This window comes from Hemiscyllium ocellatum, chromosome 2, assembly GCF_020745735.1.
Source record: "Hemiscyllium ocellatum isolate sHemOce1 chromosome 2, sHemOce1.pat.X.cur, whole genome shotgun sequence".
In the NCBI taxonomy this organism is placed as follows: Eukaryota; Metazoa; Chordata; class Chondrichthyes; order Orectolobiformes; family Hemiscylliidae; genus Hemiscyllium; species Hemiscyllium ocellatum.
The window spans coordinates 135,035,369-135,063,239 of NC_083402.1; the positions used below are offsets into that span (position 1 = coordinate 135,035,369).

Sequence of the window (27,871 nt, forward strand, 5' to 3'; positions counted from 1 at the left end):
GGAAAGTTGGTGTGGACAGAATGGCCTGCTTTCACACTGTAGGGATCCTATGATTCTATCTAAACTGCCCCATCCTATTCAGGGACATACAGACTAGATGGATTAGCCATAACAAATGCAGAGTTATGGGGATAGGGCTAGGTTGGGGTGAAATGCTCTTTAGACAGACAGTGCAGACTTGATGGGCCCGATGGCCTCTTTCCACACTGTATGGATTTTATGATTCTATGAATAAATACGTATGATAGAGTCACGTACAAAACAGAAACTAGACCCTTCGGTCCTGATTGGAGGCAAGATTCTAAGAATAAGATAACACATGGAGAGCAATGTACAATTAAAGAACCAAGAATGCAAACTGCATTAATAGTTTATAATAAATGGGACTTTGCTGTAACTATTATGGCGCCATCCAAATGTTCTTTCGTTCCATATTGATGTAATTATTGTATATGCTGGGCTCTCGATTCTCACAGATGGGTAAGGTTCACAGATGAGATAATTGCCTCAATGTTATTGAAAAATACAGGAATTAAATCAGAGTCCTTTTTTAAATAGCTAGCAAGAGTTCTGATTATTGTTAAATGGAAACAGATGCTTAATAAAACCAGAGTGAATAGATATTGTTAGGGGATTAAAGCTGTTAAAAGTTGGCAAATTGGATGCATTGATACCCCAACTGGAGAAATGGTTGGCTGGACCATGAAAAATGTCGGCATAGATACTAACGTGCAGGCTCCAAGTTTCAATGGATCAGGAGGAATCTGTATACCTATCTCACCCCCCTCCACCCCTGCACATCATCTAGCGTGCCCACCTACTGAACAGACCGGCAAGACCGGCACAGTAATGTTTCTAATTCACAAAAACATCTGACTTTTTCATGCAGAGGGTGGTACGTGTATGGAGTGAGCTTCCAGAGCACATCGTGGAGGGTGGTACAATTCCAACATTTAAAAGGCATCTGGATGGTTATATGAATAGGAAGGGTTTAGAGGGATATGGGCTGGGTGCTGGCAAGTGGGACTAGTTTAGGTTAGAATATCTGCTCGGCATGGACCAGTTGGATCGAAGGTTCTGTTTCCGTGCTTACATCTCTATGACTCTAAGTGCCATCCACAGCCTTCAGGCACTTATGAAAAGAGCAAACGATTTGAAAACCATGTGATCCCACGTTAATTAGATGAAAGGAACACAGTGTACATGGTAAACTGACAATGCTCTTTAATTTTTACTTGGCTTTTTTTGGCATACCTATTAGCATCAGTATGTACACTAATGGGCTGACAACACACACAGACTTGCACAGCACCAATACACAAGAAAGGGTCCTCAACTCCACAGCGACTAAAACGTATGCAATGACTAGTTGAGTTTGCATCCATGTCACAATTTTATAGAATAACCTTAGGAACCTTGATCTCGCAGTGAGTGGGACCATATATTGGTGAACACGATAGTCTACTTTTACAGTAGCAGCGCACAACAGAAATCCAAAGATCTGGGCAGGATGAAGGCCATGCCACCAAGCTGAAAAGATAAATGTTGATATGAAAGGCTGAACTTTGCTGCGTTGAAACACCATTCTCCTTAGCCAACCTGCTGTGGTTTTGTTCCATACTCGAACGAACTCGGATATCTTATTAGTTGTCTCAAGTGTCCAGATATCAGTATCGGAGAGGGTAGACTGTTGAATAGTGTCATTTTCCAGTCCCAGGCCAACCAGATTGTTAAGAGATTCACTAAGAAGCCATTGAGAGTAATATGCTAATCTGAAAATTAAAGCTGTTGTCCAAATCATGAAAATATCTTCAGGAACATTCCACTGAGTGGATTTTTGGTCACGATGTTTAATCACACTAACACAGTTCCTTACAGCCACTCTGAGCATATTCAACACAAAAAACTGTATGCACTTATAAAAGAAAGACCATAAGGGTTTGGCAATACATTTCTGATCAGACTTCTTAAGATTTTCCACGTGAGTTTTGAACCTTTGAAAGGAACACAGAGGCCCTCCGAGCAGTGCAGGGAAATATAGCATGTAGCTGAGGTACGGTAATGAATAACAGAGGGTGTCATTGTCAAAGCAATTTTGCTGAAATTTTCGAGCTGGGATCTTGATTTCGCCCTCAAGAATATCCAATGACACTGATGTCACTCGTTGGGTTAACAGCATTAGAGATGACAGGGCTATTTTGAACCTGAATGTGAAAACAAGCATAGTTCATTTCAATAGTGATGTACGACACTAACGTTTGTGTGTACAACAGTTGCTGGAGTAGTGCAACCTGTTAAAAACAATTCAAATACTGGATGTGAGCAGCAGATAAAATGCACAGTTTTTAAGATTTATTTTCCCATGGCTATTGATCTCTTTGCTCAACAAACATAACACTCAGGGGCAAAATCCCTAAACAATTGATATTCCCTGTCATAGTTAAAGAGAGTGATCATTCAACCCTCCCTCATCCTTTCACAGAACTACATAGTCTTTCAGTTGCAGTGCTTAACTCTTTTTCCTTTGCCTTCGGTCTTTTACCCTGGTTACTCTGAGTCCATTCCAGATATTAGTCTTTTGTTTATGCAAAGATTAATTTGTTCTTACCATAGAACCAAAGTAGGGCACTGTGGGAAAGGAAGTTATTTGGCTCAGTTTTTGGTCGAGCTATTCAATTAATTTTAATCCCTTGCTCTTTCTTCACAACCCTGCCAAATGTTTCCTTCAAGTATTTATCCTCTTGGTTTAACTTTTCAAATTTACGACTGAATTAGATTAGATTAGACTTACAGTGTGGAAACAGGCCCTTCGGCCCAACAAGTCCACACCGACCCGCCAAAGCGCAACCCACCCATACCCCCACATTTACCCCTTACCTAACACTACGGGCAATTTAGCTTAGCCAATTCACCTGACCCGCACATCTTTGGACTGTGGGAGGAAACCGGAGCACCCGGAGGAAACCCACGCAGACACGGGGAGAACGTGCAAACTCCACACAGTCAGTCGCCTGAGTCGGGAATTGAACCCGGGTCTACAGGCGCTGTGAGGCAGCAGTGCTAACCACTGTGCCACCGTGCCGCCCACAATCTGCCTTATGAACCTTTCAGACAGTGCATTCCAGATCACAATGTCTGGAGGTATCAAAACATGTTTGCTCTGGGTTCTTTTGTTAATCACATTAAATTTGTGGCCTTGGTTACCAACTCTTTCACCACGAGAAACAAATTCTCCTTTTTCATTCTATCAAAACCTTTAACAATTTTTAACATCTCCATTAAATTTGTCTACAAAATAACAACCCCAACTCTTACCTGCACACACACACAATACATGGGTGGGGGGGGAAAAATACTCACTACTGCTGTCAGGTGGTAGTGTGGGGAAAAAGAAAAAAAGAGAGAAAAAAAAACAACCTCAACTCTCCAGACTCACCACATAATGGAAGGCCCTCAATATTTGGAGCATTCCAGTCATTCTCTTTTTTTTTAGATTACTTACAGTGTGGAAACAGGCCCTTCGGCCCAACAAGTCCACACCGACCCGCCGAAGCGCAACCCACCCATACCCCTACATTTACCCCTTACCTAACACTACGGGCAATTTAGCATGGCCAATTCACCTGACCCGCACATCTTTGGGTTGTGGGAGGAAACCGGAGCACCCGGAGGAAACCCACACAGACACAGGGAGAATGTGCAAACTCCACACAGACAGTCGCCTGAGGCGGGAATTGAACCCAGGTCTCTGGTGCTGTGAAGCAGCAGTGCTAACCACTGTGCCACCGTGCCGCCCTAAATGTCTTTAACATACTTTCTAAGGTGTGGTGCCTAGCAATGAACACAGGACTTAATATGAAGCCTGAGCAGTGTCTTATAAAGATTAAGCATAATTCCTTTGCCCTCGAGTGCCAATGGTCTATTAGTATAGCTGAGTATCACATACATTTTTTTTTAACAACTTTCTCAATTTGTTCTACCACATTTGTAAAGTTACATGTATGCACCCTCTTACAGTATCTGCCCTGGGGTAATATGCTTTCCCACTTCACCTGCAGTGGTAATTTCAAAGTCCTGTCTGTCTAGTGGGTGGCACGGTGGCACAGTGGTTAACACTGCTGCCTCACAGCGCCAGAGACCTGCGTTCAATTCCCGCCTCAGGCGACTGTGTGGAGTTTGCACGTTCTCCCCGTGTCTGCGTGGGTTTCCTCCGGGTGCTCCAGTTTCCTCCCACAGTCCAAAGATGTGCAGGTCAGGTGAATTGGCCATGCTAAATTGCCCGTAGTGTTAGGTAAGGGGTATGGGTGGGTGGCAGGTCGGTGTGGACTTGTTGGGCCGAAGGGCCTGTTTCCACACTGTAATCTAATCTCGCATCTGGCCTTCTGTTCAACATGACATTCTGCAACTGTTGATTTGTGTGACATCACCATTTAATCCTAATTACAACCTCTTTGAACCTGACTATGCTAGCACAAGTTATGAGGTTCATCAGCATCTATAAATCAATTCATTCCTGTTTTTGACTGAATGAGCCATGAATGGGTCCAGTGCTTTAAAATGCAAATGTGTTTCAAGATGGCTAAGCCCGGGCTCCTGAGCCTGGATCTCATCCATTCCGCCCGCTTCCATTTTCTCCTTTTCTGTCTTTTTCACTTTTCTTGTGTTTCTTCTTTCCTCAGTTTTTTTAAAGTTTTCAGTGTTTATTATTTATCTTTTGGAGGTTGTGGAGGCAACAGCAGTGACAGAGCGGGCAGCGGCCGGAACCCAGTGATATACGGTTGGTGGCAGCAGCTAGGTGGCTGGCGGTGAGGGATGCTGGCTCGGTAGCTGGCAGTGAAGGATGGTGGCTTGGTGGTTGGCGGTGAGGGATGGTGGCTCGGTAGCTGGCGGTGAAGGATGGTGGCTCGGTGGCTGGCGGTGAGGGATGCTGGCTCGGTAGCTGGCGGTGAAGGATGGTGGCTTGGTGGCTGGCGGTGAGGGATGGTGGCTCGGTAGCTGGCGGTGAGGGATGGTGGCTCGGTAGCTGGTGGTGAGGGATGGCAGCTTGGTGGCCTGCAGTGAGGGATGGTGGCTCAATGGCTGGCGGTGAGGGATGGTGGCTCGGTAGCTGGCGGTGAGGGATGGCAGCTCGGTGGCCTGCAGTGAGGGATGGTGGCTCGATGGCTGGCAGTGAGGGATGGTGGCTTGGTGGCTGGCGGTGAAGGATGGTGGCTTGGTGGCTGGCGGTGAGGGATGGTGGCTCGGTAGCTGGCGGTGAAGGATGGCAGCTCGGTGGCCTGCAGTGAGGGATGGTGGCTCGATGGCTGGCGGTGAGGGATGGTGGCTTGGTGGCTGGCGGTGAAGGATGGTGGCTTGGTGGCTGGCGGTGAGGGATGGTGGCTCGGTGGCTGGTGGTGAAGGATGGTTGCTTGGTGGCTGGCGGTGAGGGATGGTGGCTCGGTAGCTGGCGGTGAAGGATGCTGGCTCGGTAGCTGGCGGTGAAGGATGGTGGCTCGGTAGCTGGCGGTGAGGGATGGTGGCTCGGTAGCTGGCGGTGAGGGATGCTGGCTCGGTAGCTGGCGGTGAAGGATGGTGGCTCGGTAGCTGGCGGTGAGGGATGGTGGCTCGGTAGCTGGCGGTGAGGGATGGTGGCTCGGTAGCTGGCGGTGAAGGATGGTGGCTCGGTAGCTGGCGGTGAGGGATGCTGGCTCGGTAGCTGGTGGTGAAGGATGCTGGCTCGGTAGCTGGCGGTGAAGGATGGTGGCTCGGTAGCTGGCGGTGAGGGATGGTGGCTCGGTAGCTGGCGGTGAGGGATGGTGGCTCGGTAGCTGGCGGTGAGGGATGGTGGCCCGGTAGCTGGCGGTGAGGGATGGCAGCTTGGTGGGCTGCAGTGAGGGATGGTGGCTCAATGGCTGGCGGTGAGGGATGGTGGCTCGGTAGCTGGCAGTGAGGGATGGTGGCTTGGTGGCTGGCGGTGAGGGATGGTGGCTCGGTAGCTGGCGGTGAGGGATGGTGGCTTGGTGGCTGGCGGTGAGGGATGGTGGCTCGGTAGCTGGCGGTGAGGGATGGTGGCTCGGTAGCTGGCGGTGAGGGATGGTGGCTCGGTGCCGGCGGAAAGGGATGTGGCTCAGTGGCCAGCGGTGAGGGATGGTGGCTTGGTGGCCGGCGTTGAGGGATGGTGGCTCGGTAGCTGGCGGTGAGGGATGGTGGCTCGGTAGCTGGCGGTGAGGGATGGTGGCTTGGTGGCCGGCGGTGAGGGATGGTGGCTCGGTGCCGGCGGAAAGGGATGTGGCTCAGTGGCCAGTAGTGAGGGATGGTGGCTCGGTGCCGGCGGAAAGGGATGTGGCTCAGTGGCCAGCGGTGAGGGATGGTGGCTTGGTGGCCAGCGGAGAGGGATGGCGGAAATGGTCGCCGTTGAGTGATGGTGGTGAGGGATGGCGGTGAGGGATGGCAGCTCAGTGGATGGTGGTAAGGGATGGCAATGAGGGATGACGGCTCAGTGGATGGTGGTGAGGGATGGCGGAAGCAGCAGTCTTTGGTGATACAGAGGTCAGGGCTGAAGCCTTGTGTGCCTGGCCATGTCTTAGCCTAGTGTGAGTGAAAGCATGGCCAGCGAGGAGGGAGAGCGAGCCCTCTTGGAGCTTCTGCAGGCCCATGGCTTAAGAAAGGACTGTAATGTTTGACATTTTAACTTTTTTTTTTGTTTTTCTCCTTTATGCTAAGAGGACTGCAGTGCTGAATTCTTAAACTCATTTCTTTATTTTTCTATTTCTGTAACTTAAATTTTGTGCCTGGGGACCTTGTTCCTCAGAAGATGCCGTGTGTGGTGACATGTTACAGTTTTCACCGCACTCTTGTACCCCGTACTTAAATACAATGACAATAGAACCTAAGTCTAAATCTAACTTGCTCATTCAATACAGTTTAGCCTTCATCTCCACATTCTTACGTCCAAGCATCACAGATTTGAATGGATGTGGTCGATAACTGATTTAGACATTCATTGCCAGATCTACAGAGTCGTAGAGATATACAGCATGGAAACAGACAGGGTTCTAATCCTGTCTCCTTAGACTGCTAACTATTCCAGGGTTATCCTTAAATGCAATATTAACATCCGCCTCATTTTCTCTACTGCAAGTTACCTTCTCTAATACTTCTCCAGCCTCAGTTCTAAGAATATGTGTGAAGAACTCTGATATTTGTTTGCTGCTGAGATTCAGATCAACTGAACAGCTGCTTTTTCCACTTCTCGTCCTTCCCCTACACCACCAAGCTAACTTCTAATGTTTCCCCATTCCCTAACCCTGAACTTGTATCTTCCTGTGCTTTCACTCCTATCTCCCCATTGACATTGAAGTTGTCCATATGATCCACCTACTGCTCCCTTCACGCTATTCTCACAAAACTAGGGAGCACACGACTTCCCTTCTTGACTTCCACGTTGTTCTCCCTCTTCAAGTACTGGCCTTCGTTCCTTACATCAGTTGACAATATTTCTGTCTTCAAAAAAATTACTTTCCCCACCATCCTTGCAAACTGCCATGCCATCTCCAAACTCTGGTTCCTCTCCAAAGTCCTTGAAGCTGTTGTGTTCAGTTTTTGTGCCAATCCTTCCACGAATTCCATGTTTATAGCGCTCCCATCACTTTCACCTCCAACCATAACTGAAACTGCTTTTACTGAAGATGGCATCCTTTATAATAGTGATGAAGGCAAACAACCCGTCATCAGCCTTCATCACCCAGTTGCAGCCTTTGACATTATTGACTTTACCATCCACCTCTCCTGCCACTCCACCATCATCAGATTGATGGGAATACTCCCCACTTGCCCGGATGGGTGCAGCTCCAACAACACTTAAGAAGCTTGACACCATCCAGGACAAAGCAGTCTGCTTGATTAGCATTGCATCTAGAAGCATCCATTCCCTCCACCATGACACTCAGTAGCAGCATTGCATACTATCTACAAGATGCATTGTGGTAATTCACAGAAGATCCTCACACAGCACCATCGAAACCCGTGATCACTTCCATCAAGAAGGGCAAGGGCAGCAGATATATGGGAACACCACCTTCAAGTTCCCCTCCAAGCCACTCACTATCCTGACTTGAAAATATATCTCCGTTCCTTCACTGTCACTCAGTCAGAATCCTGGAATTCTCTCTCTAGCAGCATTGTGGTTAAACCCACAGCAAGTGGACTGCAGTGGTTCAAGAAGTCAGGTCACCACCACCTTCTCAATGGCAACTATGGACAGGCAATAAATGCTAAGCCCAGCCAGTGACACCCACATCACAGAAAAAGAAAAAAAAATAAAACTACAGGGTTTGTTTCTGTGCTGTACATCTCTACGATTCTATCTGGTTATATTCTTAGTCAATAAGTCCATAAGATGTAAAAACAGAATTAAGATATTTGGCCCATCAAGTTTTCTCTACCTTTCAATGAGATAATGGATGATCTGATAATCCTCAATTCCACTTTCCGACCTTAGCCTCAATACTCTTGAATCCCTTATTGATTAAAAATCTGCATATCTCAGCATTGAGTATATTTAAGGACCCAGCCCCAACAGCCCTCTGCGGTAAAGAAATCCACAGACTGACTACTAAACTCTAAACTCTCTCAGAAAGGGAAACAACATCTCTGTACCTACCCTGTCAAGCCCCCAACATCTGTTTCCTCTCATTCTTCCAAACTCCAAGGAGCACATTGATTTGATTGAAGTCAAAGTACTACAGCTGACTATCAGGGACATTGAGGACAACAAAGAAGGTATGGTTTGGCCTCATTTAGAATACTCTGTACAGTTCTGGTCACCACATTACCAAAAGGATGTGGACGCTTTGGAGAGGGTGCAGAGAAGGTTTACGAGGATGTTGCCTGGTATGGAAGGTGCTAGCTATGAAGAGAGGTTTGAGTAGGTTAGGTTTATTATCACTAGAAAAATGGAGATTGGGGGGGAACCTGATTGAGGTTTACAAAATCATGAAGGGTATAGACAGGGTGGGTAGAGACAAGCTTTTTCCCAGGGTGAAGGATTCAATAACGGGAGGTCATGCTTTCAAGGTGAGAGGTGGAAAGTTTAAGGGGGATACACGTGGCAAGTACTTCACACAGAAGGTGGGGGGCGTTTGGAACGCGTAGATTCATTTAAGATGTGTCTGGACAGATGCATGAGTAGGTGGGGAGCAGAAGGATACAAATGGTTAGGAATTGACTGACAGGTTTAGACAGTATATTTGGATCGGCTCAGGCTTGGAGAGGCGAAGGGCCTGTTCCGGGGCTGTAAATTTTCTTTGTTCTTTGCTCTATGTAGAGGAGAAGTCAAAGCCTGGGTTATCCAATTGGTGAAACCTACAAGAACAGCCCAACAACAGGAATCTTCTCCCAGCAGCCTTTGTCTTGTGCAGTATATGACAGCTGCAAAATGATGTCTTTCAATCCTGGAGGCTTAATCCTTCCCCAACTCTGCCCCCCCCCCCCCCCCCCCCCCCCCCCCCCCCGGGTGCCACTTTGTCAATATCGAAGCCATATTACACAATTGATCTTTAAAAATGAATTCAGGGATGTGGGTGATGCTGGCTGGACCGACATTTATTGCCCATTCCTAATTGTCCTTGACAAGGTGGTGATGAGCTGCTGTCTTGAATTGCTGCAGTCAGTTTGGAGAAGGTATTTGCACAGTGCTGTTAGATTTTGACCCAGCAATTGTTTAGAGATAGGATATAGTTCCAAGTTTGGATGGGGATTAGCTTGGAGAGGAACTTGCTGTTGTGTCTGCTACCCTTGTCCTTCCAGACAGTAGTAGTTGTACGTAGTTGTTTTAGGAGAATTGGTGAATTTCTCCTTGAGTATTGTTTAAGCTGTGTTCATCCAGGTAAGTGGGGAGTATTCCATCACACTCCTGACTTGTGCCTCACAAATGGTGGACAGGCTTTGGGGAGTCAGGAGATGAGTTACTCACTTCAGTATTCCTCACCTCTGACCTGCTTTTGTCGACACTTTGACTAGTTCAGTTCAGTTTCTGGTCAGTGGTAACACTCCAGGATGTTGATGGATGGATTGAGGATTAATCTGGTGAGGTTTCAATTTTGCATTTGCTGTAGTACAAGGCTCTGTCTGTGTCCCACAGGTTACCCCATTCTTCAAGTCTTCCAATATTTTGCGATCTCTGTGCACCTGATGATCACATCCCCCAGTTTGCTTGAGCCTCTTTACATGTCCCTGCCTTACCCCCAGAGCCTCTGACTATTAACGCAACAATACCCTTGCTGAGCTTGTACCCTCCCCATGTCAAGGATGAGTGAATATGCCTCACCTTAACCAACACCACCATTTCCCCACCACCCAGCCGCACCCCCACTTTGATTCCAAGCAGTCTCCCCCTCCAAATTCCAGCCAACGATCTACAATTAACCCACTCATTATGACGTTCCCTCATCCCCAGTGAATACAACCAGGCCACTTCCCAGATCCGAACTGCCCAAAGCCTCAACAATGGCATGGATTGACTTTTAAAACCTTCAAATCATGTACAAACCATCCTTATCCAACTGACTGTGATTCAATCCCTGGACTACAACAGCACAGATATTTGCATCGGATTAACTGCCCAAACTATTCGTGCCCAAACCTTTAGGAAAAGCCCAGGTCCTGGACTGAATGTAATGGAACGCACAAATGACTGGAATTCACACTTGCCCCACTAAGTATGCTTCCCCTTTTGTCTTCCATGCAATACTGTTTCTTCAAGTTCATGTACTGTGTTTGTCAAATATGATGCTGGCATTTGTTCCAGCTTTGACATTCACGCAGCACCTTGCCATGTCCAAACCTACTTTCCCTTTTCAATTTCCTTCTCGCTATGTAATGGGACCTCCAGCAGAAGAAAGCCATGGTGATTGTGGACATGCAAGGGAGCTGAGCAGTTCTGAGTAGGAATGTGACCAGCAGATGGCAATGTTTAGGGAGGGCAACTGAAGTAGTTGAATGGACTCTCATTGGAAATACGTTGTGTCGTTGGTGGAAAAAAAATCTCGTGTGAAGGGAGGGCAGACAGTTAAAGGGATTTCTCAGCCTAACATAACCCACGTGGTATATAATTCTTGTTTGTCCTTAATTTTCATCTGTTTGTTTTGACCTGATGCCACTAGAGTGAAGAATTCCTGCCTCATGATCTTTGGGTCTGCTAAGCTACCTGTCTGTGTTTCCTTTTGTGCTAAATTGCTTCATATGAAAGAAAAGTTGTTGTCTTTTTTGCTGAAGTGGCACTTGAGAAGGTGACACTCATGCATTGCCTTTTGTCCATTTGGATGGAGTGATGGTCCATGGAGACATTGAACCTATTCAACATGGAGTACCTAATGTAGGTGTGGTGGCTCCAGTGAAGGTAAAGCAAAGAAAATGGTCATGAAAGCTGTGTATTTATCCAGACTGGAGGCCGAAGACCTGTCTCGACAAGTACACACTTGGCTTATGCAGCCAAGTTTCTGAAATGTTGAGTATCTCAATTGAGCTGAAAATGTGTTGCTGGAAAAGCGCAGGAGGTCAAACAGCATCCAAGGAGCAGGAGAATTGATGTTTCGGGCATGAGCCCTTCTTCAGGAAGGGCTCATGCCCGAAACGTCGATTCTTCTGCTCCTTGGATGCTGCCTGACCTGCTGCGCTTTTCCAGCAACACATTTTCAGCTCTGATCTCCAGCACCTGCAATCTTCACTTTCTCCTAGTATCTCAACTGAGTCAAGAATAATTGGGAAGAGATAATTAATTCTGACAGGTAGGGTAATTAATGGAACACAAGTAAATGTTTAAAGGTTTCTTATCTTGCATTTAAGGAGGGAGGATGTAATTGTGCGAGTTTAACTCAAGAATTAACCCAACATACTTACAGAGAGGAGTATACTATCCTGGTTGTGAGTGTTTGCATGCCCTTTTCTGTTATTTGAAAAATCTTTTGTTGTGCTTTTGGTTGCACTTCAGTCCATTGGTGGATAAGGTGTGCACAGAGGATCCGAGCAGAATAGATCACACTGGTGTGCCAAAGGTTCATCCATCACACAAGCACTTGAATCATTCTGGTACCTTTGATACACTATTAAATTGTTCAGCTCAGAGTGATAGTGCAGTGTGACAGTATTGAGTGTTGACTGTCTTCAAGGCCAAAGGGAAGCCAGAACACATTTATTAATAATCATGGCAATTGTTACAACTAACAGATACATGAATAAAAAAACGCTGTCTTCCCTTTGGCAGATCAATTGCAGAATGTTGACCACTGACTTAATGCAATTTTCCACAAAGTTCTCATTTGCTACTCAATCAAGTCAATCTCATTGATCTTCTCAAATTTGTTTGTAATGACACAGGACATCCAGCACATTTTTTTAATATATTGGTTGTGCATTTCAGATATATTAATTTTGGAGCAATGCTTATTTTGGTCTCTTTCACTTTTATTAATGATTTTTTTTGGTCTATTTCCAATTGGTGCTGGGAGATATTTCCATGGTACTGTGTCTATGGATGCCTCAATGTTCCTGTTGTTACTGGAGCACATACTATACTGGCTTTGCCCATGAATTATTTGGAATTTTTAAAAAATCATTCATGGGATGACAATGTTGCTGGCTAGGCCAGTATTTCTTGCCCATAGGGCAGCTAAGAGTCAACCACATTGCTGTGGGTCTGGAGTCACATGTAGACCATACCAGGAAAGGTAGCAGTTTCCTTTGCTAATGGACATTAGTAAACCTGGTGAGTTTTCCCAACAATCAACAATGGCTTCATGATCATCGTTAGACTCTTAATTCTAGATTTTTGTTGAATTCAAATTCCACCATCAGCCATGGCATGTTTCAAATGTGGCACCCCCAGAACATGACCTGGGTCTCTGGATTAATAGTCCAGTGATAATACCCCTAGGCTATCGCCTGCCCCAGGAAATGCAGGGAGAGGAAGCCTCATCTTAAATTTAAGTAGGAGCGTAATGAACGCAAACTACTGCATAATAGGACTTCTTAATGCAGGTACTTCATGACTCTATTAGAGTTGATCTGCCTTTCTTATGCTTCCAAACTGGCTTACTGATTTGAAAGTTCTAACTGAGTAATATGTCAAAGAGTTACCGTAATTTTCTGGATGAAAATAAATTCACAAGAAGTAACCGCATCAGCATGTTTACATTTTGAATGTGTCTTGTTTTCTCAATTGTCATTTTTCTTTTTAGAGACAACTGCTCAAAACTTTATTTGCAATATATTTGTATTGAATTAACTTGGGCATGTAACTCTGACTGCTGCCAGTTTTTAAACTCTTTAACTTTTGCATTCTGCTGTAACAATGCTGACAGCTAAATGGAGGTAGAACAGTTGATTAAAAAGGTTAAGTGGTTTTTAGAATGCAGCTTGTGGAGTAGAATGCATCAGAGTTCAAAGAGATCTGCCTAAATACTAAAGTCATGTCTAACACCCAGGCTGTTAGACAAGGAGACGTTGGAGCAGAAATGGACCATTTCCTATCTAGTCTGTTCGACCATTCAATGATATCTGATAATCTGAACTCCACTTTCCTGATTTTTTCTCATAAGTCTTCATTTCCTTACTGATTAAAAATCCATCTTTATTAGTCTTGAATATACTTACTGACCCAGCATTGATAGCCTCTGTGGTAAAGAACCCCACAGATTAACTATCGTCTGAGAGACAATACTCCTCTTCAACTCTGTCTCAGGCATTCATGAACATCACAAACAATCTTCAACTCTGGTCTCCTACTGTTGGCTATTTGCCAGTCTGGGCAGGAAACTGAACTGGGAACTGATAATGAGCCTGTGCTGTCAGATTCTTCGATCACTTTGTGTTTTATGAGAATTCCCCACTTGAGCACACTCTTGCTCTGTTCTATAAGAGCATTAAATTTTAAGAAATAGGAACAGGAGTAGCTGTCCAGTCCCTCAGGCCTGCTGCACCATTCTATAGGACTATGGCTGATCCAACATTCCTCATGTCCATTTTCCTGTCCTTCCTTGTGTAACCCTTGTTTTCCTCTCTGATCACGAATCTATCTCAGCCTTAAATATGCACAAGGGCTCTGCCCCCACAGCTCTCTGCAGAAAGGAGTTCCAAAGACACTCAACTCTCTGAGAGAAGAAATTGTTCCTCATGTCAGTCTTAAATTGGTGACCCTTTATTCTGAGACTATGCCCTCTGGCCGTAGACTCTCCCATGAGGAGAAACATCCTCTTCGTATTTATCCTGTCAAGCCCCTTAAGAATCCAATATGGTTCCAGAAGATCACCTCTCATTCTTTTAAACTCCAGTAAGTAGAGTCCGAATTCGTTTGGCCTTTGCTCATCAGACAATCTGTCTATACCAGGAATCATCCTAGTGACCCTTCTCTAAACTGCCTCCACTGAAATGATAAATTTCCTTAAATAAAGGGATCAAAGCTGCTCACAGTATTTCAGATGTGATCTCACGAGCAATATTGTACATTTGCAGTAAGACTTTTTATCTAATGGCCTAGGTGTTAGACATGAGTTTGATGTAAGTGCTAATAACTATGCTGAATTGAGATCAAGTCGATGCCTAGATATTAGTAGATAGAAAATAGAACATTACAGCGCAGTACAGGCTCTTTGGCCCTTGATGTTGTGCCGACCTGTGAAACCAATCTGAAGCTCATCTATCGTACACTATTCTATTTTCATCTGCATGTCTATCCAATGACCATTTAAAACAACCTTAAAGTTGGCAAATCTACTACTATTGCAGGCAGGGCATGCCACACCCTTACTACTCTCTGAGTAAAGAACCTACCTTTGACATCTATCCTATAAATATCACCCCTCAACTTAAAGCTATATCCCTTCATGCTGGCCATCACCATCTGAGGAAAAACGCTCTCACTGTCCACCCTATCTAATCCTCTGATCATCTTGTATGCCTCTATTAAGTCACCCTTTAACCACCTTCTCTCTAACAAAAACAGCCTCAGCCTTTCCACATAAGACCTTCCCTCCATACCAGACAACATCCTGGTAAATCTCCTCTGCACCCTTTCCAATGCTTCCACATTCTTCCTATAATGTGGTGATCAGAACTGTATGCAATACTCCAAGTGCAGCCGCATCAGAGTTTTGTACAGCCACAACATGACCTCATGGCTCCAAAACCCAAACCTTCTACCAATAAAAGCTGACACACCATATACCTTCTTAACAACTCCATCAACCTGGGTGGCAACTTTCAGGAATCTATGTACATGAACAACGAGATCTCTCTGCTCATCCATACTACCAAGAATCGTACCATTAGCCCAGTACTCTGTAGAGAGGAACCTCGATTATCCGAATGACATAGGCGAGGAGTATTATTTTCGGATAATCTAATGTTTGGATAATCGAATGCCGGATAACATAGTCTAGCCAAGCATCGGGACCTTGCGATCTTGTCCGGATTATCCGAAATTTGGATAATCATATGCCGGATAATCAAGTGTCTTCTGTACTCCTGTTACTCCTTCCAAAGTGAATCACCTCATGCTTTTTTGCATTAAACTCTATTTGCCACTTCTCAGCCCAGCTCTGCAGCTTATCTATGTCCCTGTGTAACCTGCAACATCCTTCCACACTGTCCACAACTCCACCAACTTTAGTGTCATTTGCAAATTTACTAACCCATTCTTCTATGCCTTCCTCCAAGTCATTTATAAAATTGACAAACTAGCAGTGGCCCCAAAACAGATCTCTGCGGTACACCACTAGCAACTGAACTAGGATGAACATTTCCCAACAATCAGTACCCTCTGTCTTCTTTCAGCTAGCCAATTTTTTATCCAAACCATTAAATCACCCTCGATCCCATGCCTCCATATTTTTTGCAATATGCCAAAGACTCTGCAATCTTGTCCCTAGTTTCCTAGAGAATCCTAGGATAAATCCCATCTGGCCCAGAGAATTTATCTATTTTCACACTTTCTAGAATTGCTAACACCACCTCCTTATGAACCTCAATCCCATCTAGTCTAATAGCCTGTACTCAGTATTCTCCTCAACAACATTGTCTGTTTCCTGTGAGTACTGATGAAAAATATTCTGTTAGTGTCTCTCCTATCCCTCTTCAGACTCCATGGACAAATTCCCACTACTGTCCTTGAGTGGCCTAAATCTTACCCTTGTCATTCTTTCATTCCTGACATACCTATAGAAAGCTTTAGGGTTTTCCTTGATCCTACCTGCCAAGGACTTTTCATGTTCCCTCCTGGCTCTTCTTAGCTACTCTTTCCACCTTTCCTGGCTCACTTGTAACTCTCAAGTGCCCTAATTGAGCCTTCACGTCTCATCCTTACATAAACCTCCTCCTTCCTCTTGACAAGAGATTCAACTTATTTAGTAAACCATGGTTCCCTCGCTCATCCACTTCCTCCCTGCCTGACCGGTACAAACTTATCTAAGACACGCATGCTCCACATTTCAAATGTGCCCAGCCCCTGCAGTTTCCTTCCCCATCCTATTCATCCTAAACCTCTTCTTATTGCATCATAATTGCCTGTCCCCTAGCTATTACTCTTGCGATGCGGTATATACCTATCTCTTTCCATTGCTAAAGGAAACATAGCTGAATTGTGGTCACTATCACCAAAGTGCTCACCTACTTCCAAATCTGACACCTGGCCTGGTTCACTACCCAATACCAAATCCGGCAAGAGCCTCACCTCTTGTTGGTCTATCTATATACTGTGTCAGGAAACCTTGCACACATTGGACAAAAACTGATCCATCTAAAATACTCGAACTATAGCGTTTCCAATCAATATTTCGAAAGTTAAAGTCCCCTATAATATTTACCCTATTACTTTGCTTCTATCCAGAATCATCTTTGCAATCCTTTCCTCTACATCTCTGGAACCTTTCAGAAACCTACAGAAAACTCCCAACAGAGTGGCCTTTTATTTCCTGTTTCTAACCTCAGCCAATATTACCTCAGTGGACTAGTCCTCATCAAATGTCCTTTCTGCCACCATAATACTGTCCTTGACTAACAATGCCACACCTCCCCTTCTTTTAACACCTTCCTTTAATACTGAAACATCTAAACCCCGGAACATGCAACAACCATTCCTATCTCTGCTCGATCCATGTCTCCAAAATGGCCACAACATCGAAGTCTTGGGTACCAACCTATGCTGCAAGTTCACCCACCTTATTCCGGATGCTCCTGGCATTGAAGTAGACACACTAAAAAACCATCTTCATGCCTGCCAGTACACTCTTGCAATCTTGAAACTTTATTCGTGACCTCACTACTCTCAACCTCCTTTACATTGGCGCTACAATTCAGGTTCCCATCCCCCTGCTGAAGAGCATTAGCAAACTGCACCCACCTACCCCCAGAATATCGGTACCCCTCTGATTCAGGTATAGGCCATCGCATTTATAGAGTTCCCACCTACCCCAGAATGAACCTCAATTATCCAGGTAATAGTACTTATAAATGATACACTTACTTGGTGTCTGTTGCTTCTTGTAGATAATATTCTTTGTAGTGTAGCCAGAGGTGGCAGAGTGTTTGCCATGTCATCTGACTGAGGAAAGCCCATTTGTGAACAATTCTAGGCTTCAGGCAGTGTATAAGTACCACTGCAAAAACAGCAGGTATGAGCACCATCAAGGCATAATGCCCCATGGAAACAATCGCTAAAAGAAGTCCTCCAAACATAAGGAATATATATCTGGAAAAATATAACAAATTCTGTTCTTTAAATGAGACTACGTGAATTGCAACTTAATTGCTTAAACTGGCTTGTCTAAAAGAAATATAAATACATGCACCTACAGATACACAAACTCACATACACATGGACATGTACACTCCTATTTCAAGCCACATACGCAAACATATAGACAGAAATACAAATACACCAGCATGCATACTCATATTTTATATAGTCACACACATGTATGGACACAGTTATGAACTCTCTCACATGGCATCATGTTACATTCACTGATACAAACAGTGTTTAACACATATACCCAAACACACAATACCAGCTAATGTATGAATGAATACTGTGAGTTCAAACTGAGGTTGAATCAGCCCTCTCAAATATATGCAACAGATCCTTGGCCACAATTTCTGTATCAAATTCTTTGATCATTTATCTCATTGCTGCCCTTTAGAACAGTAACTAAGTTTCAAAAAGCCATTGTTGACTATAAAGCACGTTAGAGTGCCCTGAAATCACGAACTGTCCTAAATAACTGCAAGTTCTTTCTTTATTTTGCAGATTTTGTTTTCTCCTTCCTCAAAATAGAAAGGAGGGAAACCTAAGGGAGACTCTGTAAGTTCTTGAGGTTCAGGTTGCAAATTTGTGCATCTAAATGGCAGGAAACCACAAGACTATTTCCAAAGTGTTGTAATAAAATGTTTTTTTTTAGATATTTTTATTAGAAATTTAACATTTTTGCAAGTTTATAAAAATAAACAAAACTCTCAAATACAAACATTGATGTACAATTAAATCAAATATACAATAGTCAAAATTTAACAAAGGAAAGAAAAAAAAACAAAAACCAAAATAAAATAAAAAAAACCAAAACTCAACATTCTACTAATCTAACCTATAACTAACCAGAGTGTATACTTAAGTCTCTTACATGCTCGGAATGTATTAACATCAAATGTAATAAAACCCATATTCGTGCGGGATTCCTCTCCCAAGGGGCCCCGGAGCAGCCAGGTTTGTAGTCCTCACTAAATAAAGGCCCTTGTTAGGATGGCCGAAATATCTGCATTTATGTAATTCAAAAAGGGCTGCCATATTTTATAAAATAATTCAGTCTTTCGGTGCACCATATTTGTAAGGAAGTCAAGGGGAATATATTCCATAATTAATCTGTGCCAATTTGAAAGTCCAGGGGGGCCCTCAGCCACCCAGTTCATCAAAATATTTTTCCTTGCACAGAAAGAGAGAATAGAAAATAGTCTCTTCCCATGCGTATCCAGGGAGGAAAAGTTCGAAAAGCCCAAAAGGAGAGATACAGGGTCCACTCTAATTTCCGTTCCTAAAATATCTGTCAGGGTACTTGCTACTTTAGTCCAATATCTACGGATCTTATGACAAGTCCATAGGCAATGTACCAGAGTGCCCACCTCTATTTTGCATTTGGGACACAATGGAGATGCTCCTGCCTTAAATTTTGCCAATCGAGCCGGTGCTATATGGGCCCTATGAAGTATCTTCTGCTGGATAGCCTGGGTTCTGTTACAGATAGTAATTCTTCTAGCATTTTCCCAAATATCATTCCACGTTTCTATAGAGATTTCTAGTCCCAAATCCTGATCCCATGTTTTAAGCAGATTGTCCATATCTCCCGACACTTCATCATGTAGTAAATGATAAATAGTACTGACGGAGGATACCCCTACTTCTCTATCTGATTTATAAAGACTATCTATTAACGTAGTCTTTTTCTGTATATAATCTCGAATTTGGAAGTATCGAAAGAGGTCTCCATTGGGTAACCCGAATTTCTGACGCAGCTGTTCAAAGGACATCAGGACCCCATCTTTAAATAGGTCCCCTAAACATGAGATACCCCTGGATCTCCAGAGTTTAAAAGTGGCATCTGTAAACCCCGGTTGGAATCCCCATGCCCCTACTATCGGTGCATGGGGGGGATGTTTTATGTAAATTACCCTCATTTTGCCGCATTATATTCCAGGCCTTAATTGTGTTTAGTATTATGGGGTTTTTACAGTGATCTGTAATGATTTTCCTCTTGTCTGAGAATAAGAGGTTAGTAAGTGGGTATTTTACTTGGGAGGCCTCGATGTCCAGCCAGATTGATTGTGGATCAGACAAGACCCAATCAGCTATGTAACTTAATAGGGAACTTAACTGATATTTTCTAAAGTCTGGGAAATCCAGTCCTCCCCTTGCCTGTGGAAGCTGTAGCTTCTTCAGCTTAATAAGAGGCCGTCTATGATTCCAAATAAAGGAACCCAGCCAGCCATATAATTTACGTAGGGCTATCCTTGGCAGCATCACCGGGAGCATTCTCATAGGATATAAGAGACGGGGCAGAACATTCATTTTAATTAGTGCTATTCTACCCAACCAGGAAATTGGAAGGTCTCCCCATCGCTGGAGGTCCTGCCTTATCCTTTCCAGTAATTGCACAAAATTAGCCCTATACAACTGACCAAATACTGGAGTAATAAAAATACCTAAATATAAGAAGCCCTCCAGGGACCAACGAAAGGGAAAGAGGGATCCGTCCACTAAGTGGGGTGTCATAACCAGGCCACCCATTGGCATAGCCTCCGATTTTGAAAAATTAATTTTATAGCCTGAGAATGCACTAAATGTATTAATAACTTGAATTAGACGAGGTACTGACATCAGAGGATTATTGAGGAATAAAAGAACATCATCTGCATAAAGGGTAATTTTGTGTTTACCTGTACCAATCCTCGGGGCCGTTATATTAGGATCAGTCCGTATAGCTTCTGCTAGTGGTTCAATTATTAGCGTAAATAACAATGGCGAGAGAGGACATCCTTGACAGCAGCCCCTACCCACATTGAAGCTATCCGATCTTAATCCATTGGTAATAACAACTGCTTTGGGATCACTATACAATGTTGAGACCCATTTGGTAAACACCTGTCCAACGCCAAACCTTTCCAATGTGTAAAACAAATATGACCATTCAACCCTATCGAATGCCTTTTCCGCGTCTAATGAAATTACTACTCCTGGTATCTTTCCCTGATGGCAGGCTTGGATCATAATTCAAGAGCCTTCTAATATTATTGGATGATCTATGGCCTTTAATAAATCCCGTCTGATCCTCCTTTATAATATATGGCAGTATCCTTTCTAGTCTCAGTGCTAACATTTTAGAGAGGATTTTAAAATCTACATTTAGTAAGGATATTGGTCTATAAGATGTGCAGTCTTCTGGATCTTTTCCTTTTTTAAGGATAAGAGAGATATTTGCCTCTTTCAGCGAAGGTGGGAGACAGACCTGACTATATGCAAAGTTATACATGTCCATAAGTGGATCAGCCAATATTTCTGTAAATTCTTTATAGAATTCAGCTTGAAAACCATCTGGACCCGGTGCCTTTCCGCTCTGGAGTTGCCTAATTGCATCAAGTATTTCTTGGACTGTTAGAGGAGCATTTAGGGCCGACACCTGTTCCGGAGTCAAGCCCGGAAAGGTCAAATTTTTAAAAAATGACTGCATTCTCCTAGTCCTATCTTCACAATCCTGCGATTTATATAACTCAGAATAAAATTCTCTAAAGATCGCATTAATCTTTTTATGATCATGAGTCAAGGTACCTGTACTTTCCTTGATAGTCATAATAGTCTGAGGGGTCTTCTTTTTCTTTGCAAGAAATGCTAAGTATCTACCCGGTTTGTCGCCATATTCATATAACCTTTGTTTTGCAAATAATATTTCCCTCTTAGCCGTTTGAGTAAGCGTAGTGTTTAGAGCTGTCCTAAGAGCCGTAATCCTTTGCAATTTTATAATAGAAGGTCTATCAGCGTATGCTGTTTCAGCTGCTTTTAAGCGAGCTTCGAGCAGACGCTGTTGCTCTCCCTTCAGTTTCTTCTGGGTCGCTGAGTAGGAGATGATCAAATCTCGTGCATAAGCTTTGATGGTCTCCCACATCATTGATGGGTTGCTAGCCGTACCTGAATTAATTTCTAAAAAAGTTTTAAATTCTTGGGAGAAGTACTTTACAAATTTACTATCTTTTATCAGGAAGGGGTCCATACACCAATGCCGAGCAGATGTCCCATTGTTCCTTGCCTTAGTTTCCATATATACAGCGGCGCGGTCGGAAATCGCTATAGTACCTATTTTACAGGATAATATAGAATTTTTAAAAATCGATGGGGCAAAAAACATATCAATTCTTGTATGACATTTATGTGGATGAGAGTAGAAAGAAAAATCTCTACCCTGTGGATGAAGACATCTCCATACATCTACTAATCCTAATTCTTTATTCAGATCCGCCAATTGTCTAGATCTGGGAGATACTCCGGCAGCACTCTTGGGAATCCTATCTATTTCCGGATCCATAATACAATTAAAGTCTCCCCCTATAATTGTATGACGATCACCAAAGGCCATCAATTTTGAAAAAGCTTCCGTTATAAATTTAGAGGGGTGTGCCGGGGGGCAGTACAAATTTAGAATCCCATATTCCTCTCCATTTACGAGGGCTTTAATCAAAATATATCATCCAAATTCATCTTTTATCTGATATAGAATTTTGAAAGGGAAATTCTTCCGAACAAGAATAACAACTCTCCTACTTTTTGAGCTAAAAGAAGAGAAAAAGGCCTGATCAAATCCGCCCTGCCGTAATTTTAAATGTTCTTTATCCGACAGGTGTGTCTCTTGTAGGAGAGCTATATCAACTCTTTCTTTCTTAAGATTTGATAATATTTTCTTCCTTTTGACTGGCGAATTACTCCCCTTGACATTCCAGGTGCACCACTTAACCGACTGATCAACCATGATCATCTGGGCAGATCCGAGACCCCTTGGGAGGGGAAACCCTATCTGGAACATCTCGAGCATGGAGCATATAAAATTTACAAAAATAAAGGCTCTCTATTACACTCACAACAATGTAATAAAAAACTATTTCTAAATAAAAAAAATATAAAAAGTACCTAAATGGAGATTTTCCCCCTTGTTCCCAGGGAGCGTTATTTCCTCTCCAAAAGTCCATCTTATCCTCTCTCAACCAATGCCCCACCTTTGACCCAGGTGCTCCTCAATAAAATGAGGAGAATTCAAATATAATACAAAGCTAGAGTTAACACTGAGCACCCTACCCCCGCCCACACCAACACCTGGAAATATTTGAGAATGTTAATACCATATATAAATATATAACTACAAAATTACAATCTCAACAAGTAATAATTAGATATAATAATACAAAGTAATAGGGGAAAAACAACCCCGCTCCTAAAGACAGAGGTAAAATAGAATAATGTAACCACCTCCCCCCACCAACATTAACCAATCGCCCCAACATATATATACATACAAACATACCCACATATATACATAAAGTAATAAAAGAAAACAAACCAAGCGAGGGGGGGGAGAAAATCAAATCCCTCTCCCTGCCCCCCATGATAATATTAAACACTGAGGTAAAAAAAGGAGAGAAGAAAAAAAAAGGGGGGAATATAGACCAAAGTGGGGGGAAAGGCAAACCAGCGTCCACAATCTCTTACAGTTTATTTAAGAGAGTCCAAGAATTCCTTAGCCTTCTCTGGTGAACTGAAGTTATATATGGATCCTTTGTGGTTAAAATGTAGCGTCGCTGGATAACGTAAGGAGTACTGAGTATTTAAGTCCCTTAAACGCTTCTTCACTTCATCGAATGCCTTCCTCTTTCGGACCAGAGCTGGGGAAAAATCCTGAAATAGCATGATCTTGGATCCTTTATAGATCATGGCTGGGGGGTCTTTTCCGAGATTTCTTGAGGCTTCTGGGAGCATCTGCCTCTCCCTATAGCTCTGCAGCTGGAACAGGACCAGGCGTGGGTGCTGGTTTGAGCCGGGCCCACGTATTGTGACCCGGTAGGCCCATTCCACCCTTACCTGGCCTGATCCAGCATGCAGATTCAAAAGCTGTGGCAGCCACTGCTCCAGGAATGCTGTAAGCTGGCCTTCCTCTTCCCGTTCGGGAAGGCCCAGCAACCGAATATTTTTTCGACGACCTCAATTATCGAGGTTGTCAATATGATTTTCTAAGGTCCGGACTCGCTGCTCGAGAGTCCGGACCTGATCCGCGGCCGATTGAGTTGCCGTCTCCGAGGTCGCGGCCTTTAACTCGGCCCCTCTGACTCTGCGCTCCAGTTCCTGGATATCTCGGTCGTGCTTCTGCAGCGCGGCCGAGAGTGATTCCCAGCGATGTTGGGACTCCTCGATGAAGGCATCGATCTTCGCGTCCAGCTTGGTGATCATCTCTACAAGGCTTGTTACCGTCGGTAAGTCCCCCGGGGCGGCTGTGGATGCCTCTGCTGCAGCTGAAGAGGGAGAGGGTGAGGGAGGGGGTCCTGCTTGTTGAGAGCTGCGGGCTCCCTTCCCTTTGGTCATTTTTCACTAAATATTAGACTATTTAAATATAATACTAAGCAACTATTTAAATTTAACAGCTATTATGAATGATTTGGTGAGTGTGGTGGGGGTGGGTGACCCACTTTACCCAAGTCTTGGGAAGAGCACTATAGAATCAGACTTGCTGGGTCGCCGCCATCTTGGATCCCCCATAATAAATTGTTAAATCAAACTTTAAATAGAGCGGTGCAGTTTGATTATATAAAATATGAGTATGCATGCTGGTGTATTTGTATTTCTGTCTATATGTTTGCATATGTGCCTTGTTGCATTTCCCAGTGCATCCTGCACTAGTCCTGGAATCACTCATACCTTATTGCTAGGTCCAGTCACTATCCTACTCTCAGTACTACACTAGAATGCTCTTAGCTTCCATTCTCCTGTCTCCCCTTCATCCTCTGTACTGACTGTCCTCCACTTTAACCAAAGTCAGAAGTATTTCCAATAAAAGAAAGAATGCTGGAGATCCGGTTTTAATGAAGAGGAACTGGACTTGAAACATTAACTCTGCTTTCTTCCACAGATGCTGCCAGATCTGCAAGGTATCACCAGCAATTTCTGTTTCAGGGCTTCCTTTATTGCCCGAACCTGATGCCTGACCCAGTGCCACTAATCCTTGGAACCTTAAAATGGAATCAGCTAGTGGATCGAGCTCACATTTGATGGGTGCAAAACCCCAATCCTTCCTGTGCTATGTTTCTGAGCCTCCCCCAATACCAGCAAGGTTGTGAAATTCCCACAAATCCCACTTAGCTATTGCTTTTAAACATCTGTCACCGTGTAATTCTGGCCTTGAAAAACGTACATGTGAGAAGTTATGTTTCTCAGCTTTATACCTTGTCAAACGTTTATAGTTTGAAGATGAAGGACTGCCTTTCAGTTTTTGTAGCACTGTTTGGAAATTCTAACTTTTCCAAGTGCTTCACAGCAACAAGACATGTTTGAAATAGTCATAATCATAGAGCCATACAGCACAGAAATAGACCCTTCGGTCCAATTAGTCCATGCCAAACATAATCCCAAACTAAACTAGTCCCACCAGCCTGCTCCTAACCTATATCCCTCCAAACCTTTCCTTTTCATGTGGTTATCTAAATGGTTTTTAAACATTGTCATTATACCCACATCCACCACTTCCTCAGGAAGGTCTTTTTACATGCAAACCACCCTCTATTGCAAAATAACTGTCCCTCATTTATTTTTTAAAATTGTTCTCCTCTCACTTTAAAAATGTGCCCTCTAATCTTGAAATATATTACCGAGGAGTGTACCCTCTGCAGACCAAGTAACTGACTAATCACCTTAAATTCAGATGAGCTGAAGTGGCAGTCACTTAGCTCCAGGGAGTTGCATTCAATGACAATATAGTATAAGAATGCTTGTAGTGCAGGAAATAAAGTGACCAATTTGTGCATAGCAAGATCCCACAAACAGCAATATGATAATGATAAATACACTGTTTTAGTGGTCATGTTTGAAGGTGTAAATGTTGCCCAGGACACCGGGAGGACTCTCATGCTCTTCTTTAAAGTAGTGCCCAAGGACTTTTTACATTGATCTGAGACAGCACATGAAACACTGTTTTAATACATCACCTGAAAGACATCACCATTGGCAGAACAGCATTCCTCCATACTGAAATATCAGCTTAGACAAAAATCTTCAACATATGTGTGATCACTGTCTTGTCAAACTTAAGATATCTATTAGCTCTCACACAGAAAATTTCTACTTAAAAATAAATATAACTGTTGTGGGAATAAAGCTCTCAAATGTTTAAATTCTAGTTTATCTTCAACTAATTTAAAAAAGTAAACAGCATATTTTTGTATCACTAATGCTAATTGAGCCATATGAGTTTGTAACCCTTGACTCACCATAAGATAGAGCACAGGAGATATTCTTGTATTTTATGTTATATAATTAAAGCACTTGGAACAGTTAAACAGTTTTCATGATAATCAAATCCCTGCTGTCACACAACTATTTGTTTTTTCTTTTTGTTTATCTCATTATTTAAATACAGCAGCTGTTTACAAGAGTGAGTTCCAAATTTAGCCACGGCGGCTCAGTGGTTAGCACTGCTGCCTCACAGCACCAGGGCCCCAGGTTTGATTCTAGCCCCGATCAACTGTCTGTGTGGAGTTTGCACATTCTCCCCGTGTCTGCGTGGGTTTCCTCTGTGTGCTCTGGTTTCCTCCCACAGTCCAAAGATGGGCAAGTCAGGTGAATTGGCCATGCTAAATTGCCCGTAGTGTTAAGTGCATTAGTTAGAGGGAAATGTGTCTGGGTGGGTTACTCTTCGGAGGGTGGGTGTTGGTCTGTTGGGTCAAAGGGCCTGTTTCCACACTGTAGGGAATCTAATCTAAAAAAAAGAACCCTCATTCTCATTTTGATCCACATAACAAAGGAGAGTAAAGAATATACTTTGTAATCAAATTAAAATAATGTTTGTTTGTTCCTTAATTTCCTAGGTCTACCTTATATAGTCTTCAAGGACTGAAAGAAACAATCAGTCAAGCTAGATTTCTGTTATTCTCCTGTCTCTTCACAACTCAATTCTTGTACAGAAGCAAAATATTGTATATGTTAGAAATCTGAAAGAAGATCAAAAATTGCTGGAAATAGCTGGCAGCTCAGACAATATCTTTGGACATTGAAATGGAGATAATGTTTCAGGCTGTTGACCTTTCATCATGATGAGTACATTCTGGAAATGCAAATGTGTGAAAGAAACATTTTACAACACAAACAGCAATGCCATACAACATCAATGATGCTAATCACCCGTGTTATATTAACAATAATGGTCTGATAATTAATTGCTCATCGGGGATTGGATTAACTCTGTGAATTAGTTTATTTAAAACAGGAAAATGCACTATAAATTATAAAACAGACTATTCAGTAAACCAACAGCAACGTAGTTGTCAGGCAGGGTTGCAACATTGTATACGCATGGCACACGTAGTCCTTAAAAGGTGAACACAGTTAAAGGCAAGATCACATCCAACAATCAGCCTGAAACTTTAATGACTCTACTTTTGTAGCTTGCATTTAGACCTGTACTCAAGTTGTGTACTGCATTTACAAATGCAAAAGTCTACAAAATGAAGTCACAAAACACTCTGGTTCCTTTTTATGCCATTCCAATATAACGTTAACTCATAAGATTTGAATTCAATTTATCAGCAAAACAATTATATTTTAACACAAGTCACTGAAATCTTGACCTTCAGCATTGGATACACCTTAACCCAAAAACCATACCATGGTGTTATTCCAACTTACCAAAAAAGTTCCACTTGCTTTGTTACCCACTGCTCAACTGGAAACGTACATGTTCATAACATTGAGATCACAGAACATATGCAATGGAATTAAGAACTTTTAACAATTAAAAGATAGGGCATTGTGCCACATATTACTGATAAAGCTTAGGCATTCTTACCTTGCAGTGAGGTGAAGGTGTCCTGTGATGGAGAGGTGATAGAAAGCAAGTGCAAATGGGGCACTCAGAAATTGGTGGATGGTGACTGGGTAATAGTCTAACTCAGACTGTAAAAACTCTAAATCCATCTTGTTTAATCTACCGTTTAAAACAAGTTAAAGCACATTATCTTTACAACTACCAAAATGCTAAAGCTTAGGTGGCAATATTTTAAAGAAAACCATAATTTGTAGCACACACCAGCACCAAACTAACATGTCATT

The 27,871-nt window shown here is 43.1% G+C and overlaps 1 protein-coding gene across 1 annotated transcript; it reads right to left on the minus strand.

The window, feature by feature from the left end:
* Nucleotides 1–1,228: 1,228 nt before the first annotated feature.
* Nucleotides 1,229–27,736, minus strand: mboat4 (membrane bound O-acyltransferase domain containing 4). Its single transcript, XM_060841896.1, has 3 exons — nucleotides 27,609–27,736; nucleotides 17,495–17,719; nucleotides 1,229–2,204 (listed from the first exon to the last, which is right to left on the minus strand). The coding sequence occupies exons 1-3, from the start codon at nucleotides 27,734–27,736 to the stop codon at nucleotides 1,232–1,234; spliced, it is 1,326 nt and encodes a 441-aa protein (XP_060697879.1). The 3' UTR covers nucleotides 1,229–1,231.
* Nucleotides 27,737–27,871: the final 135 nt, after the last annotated feature.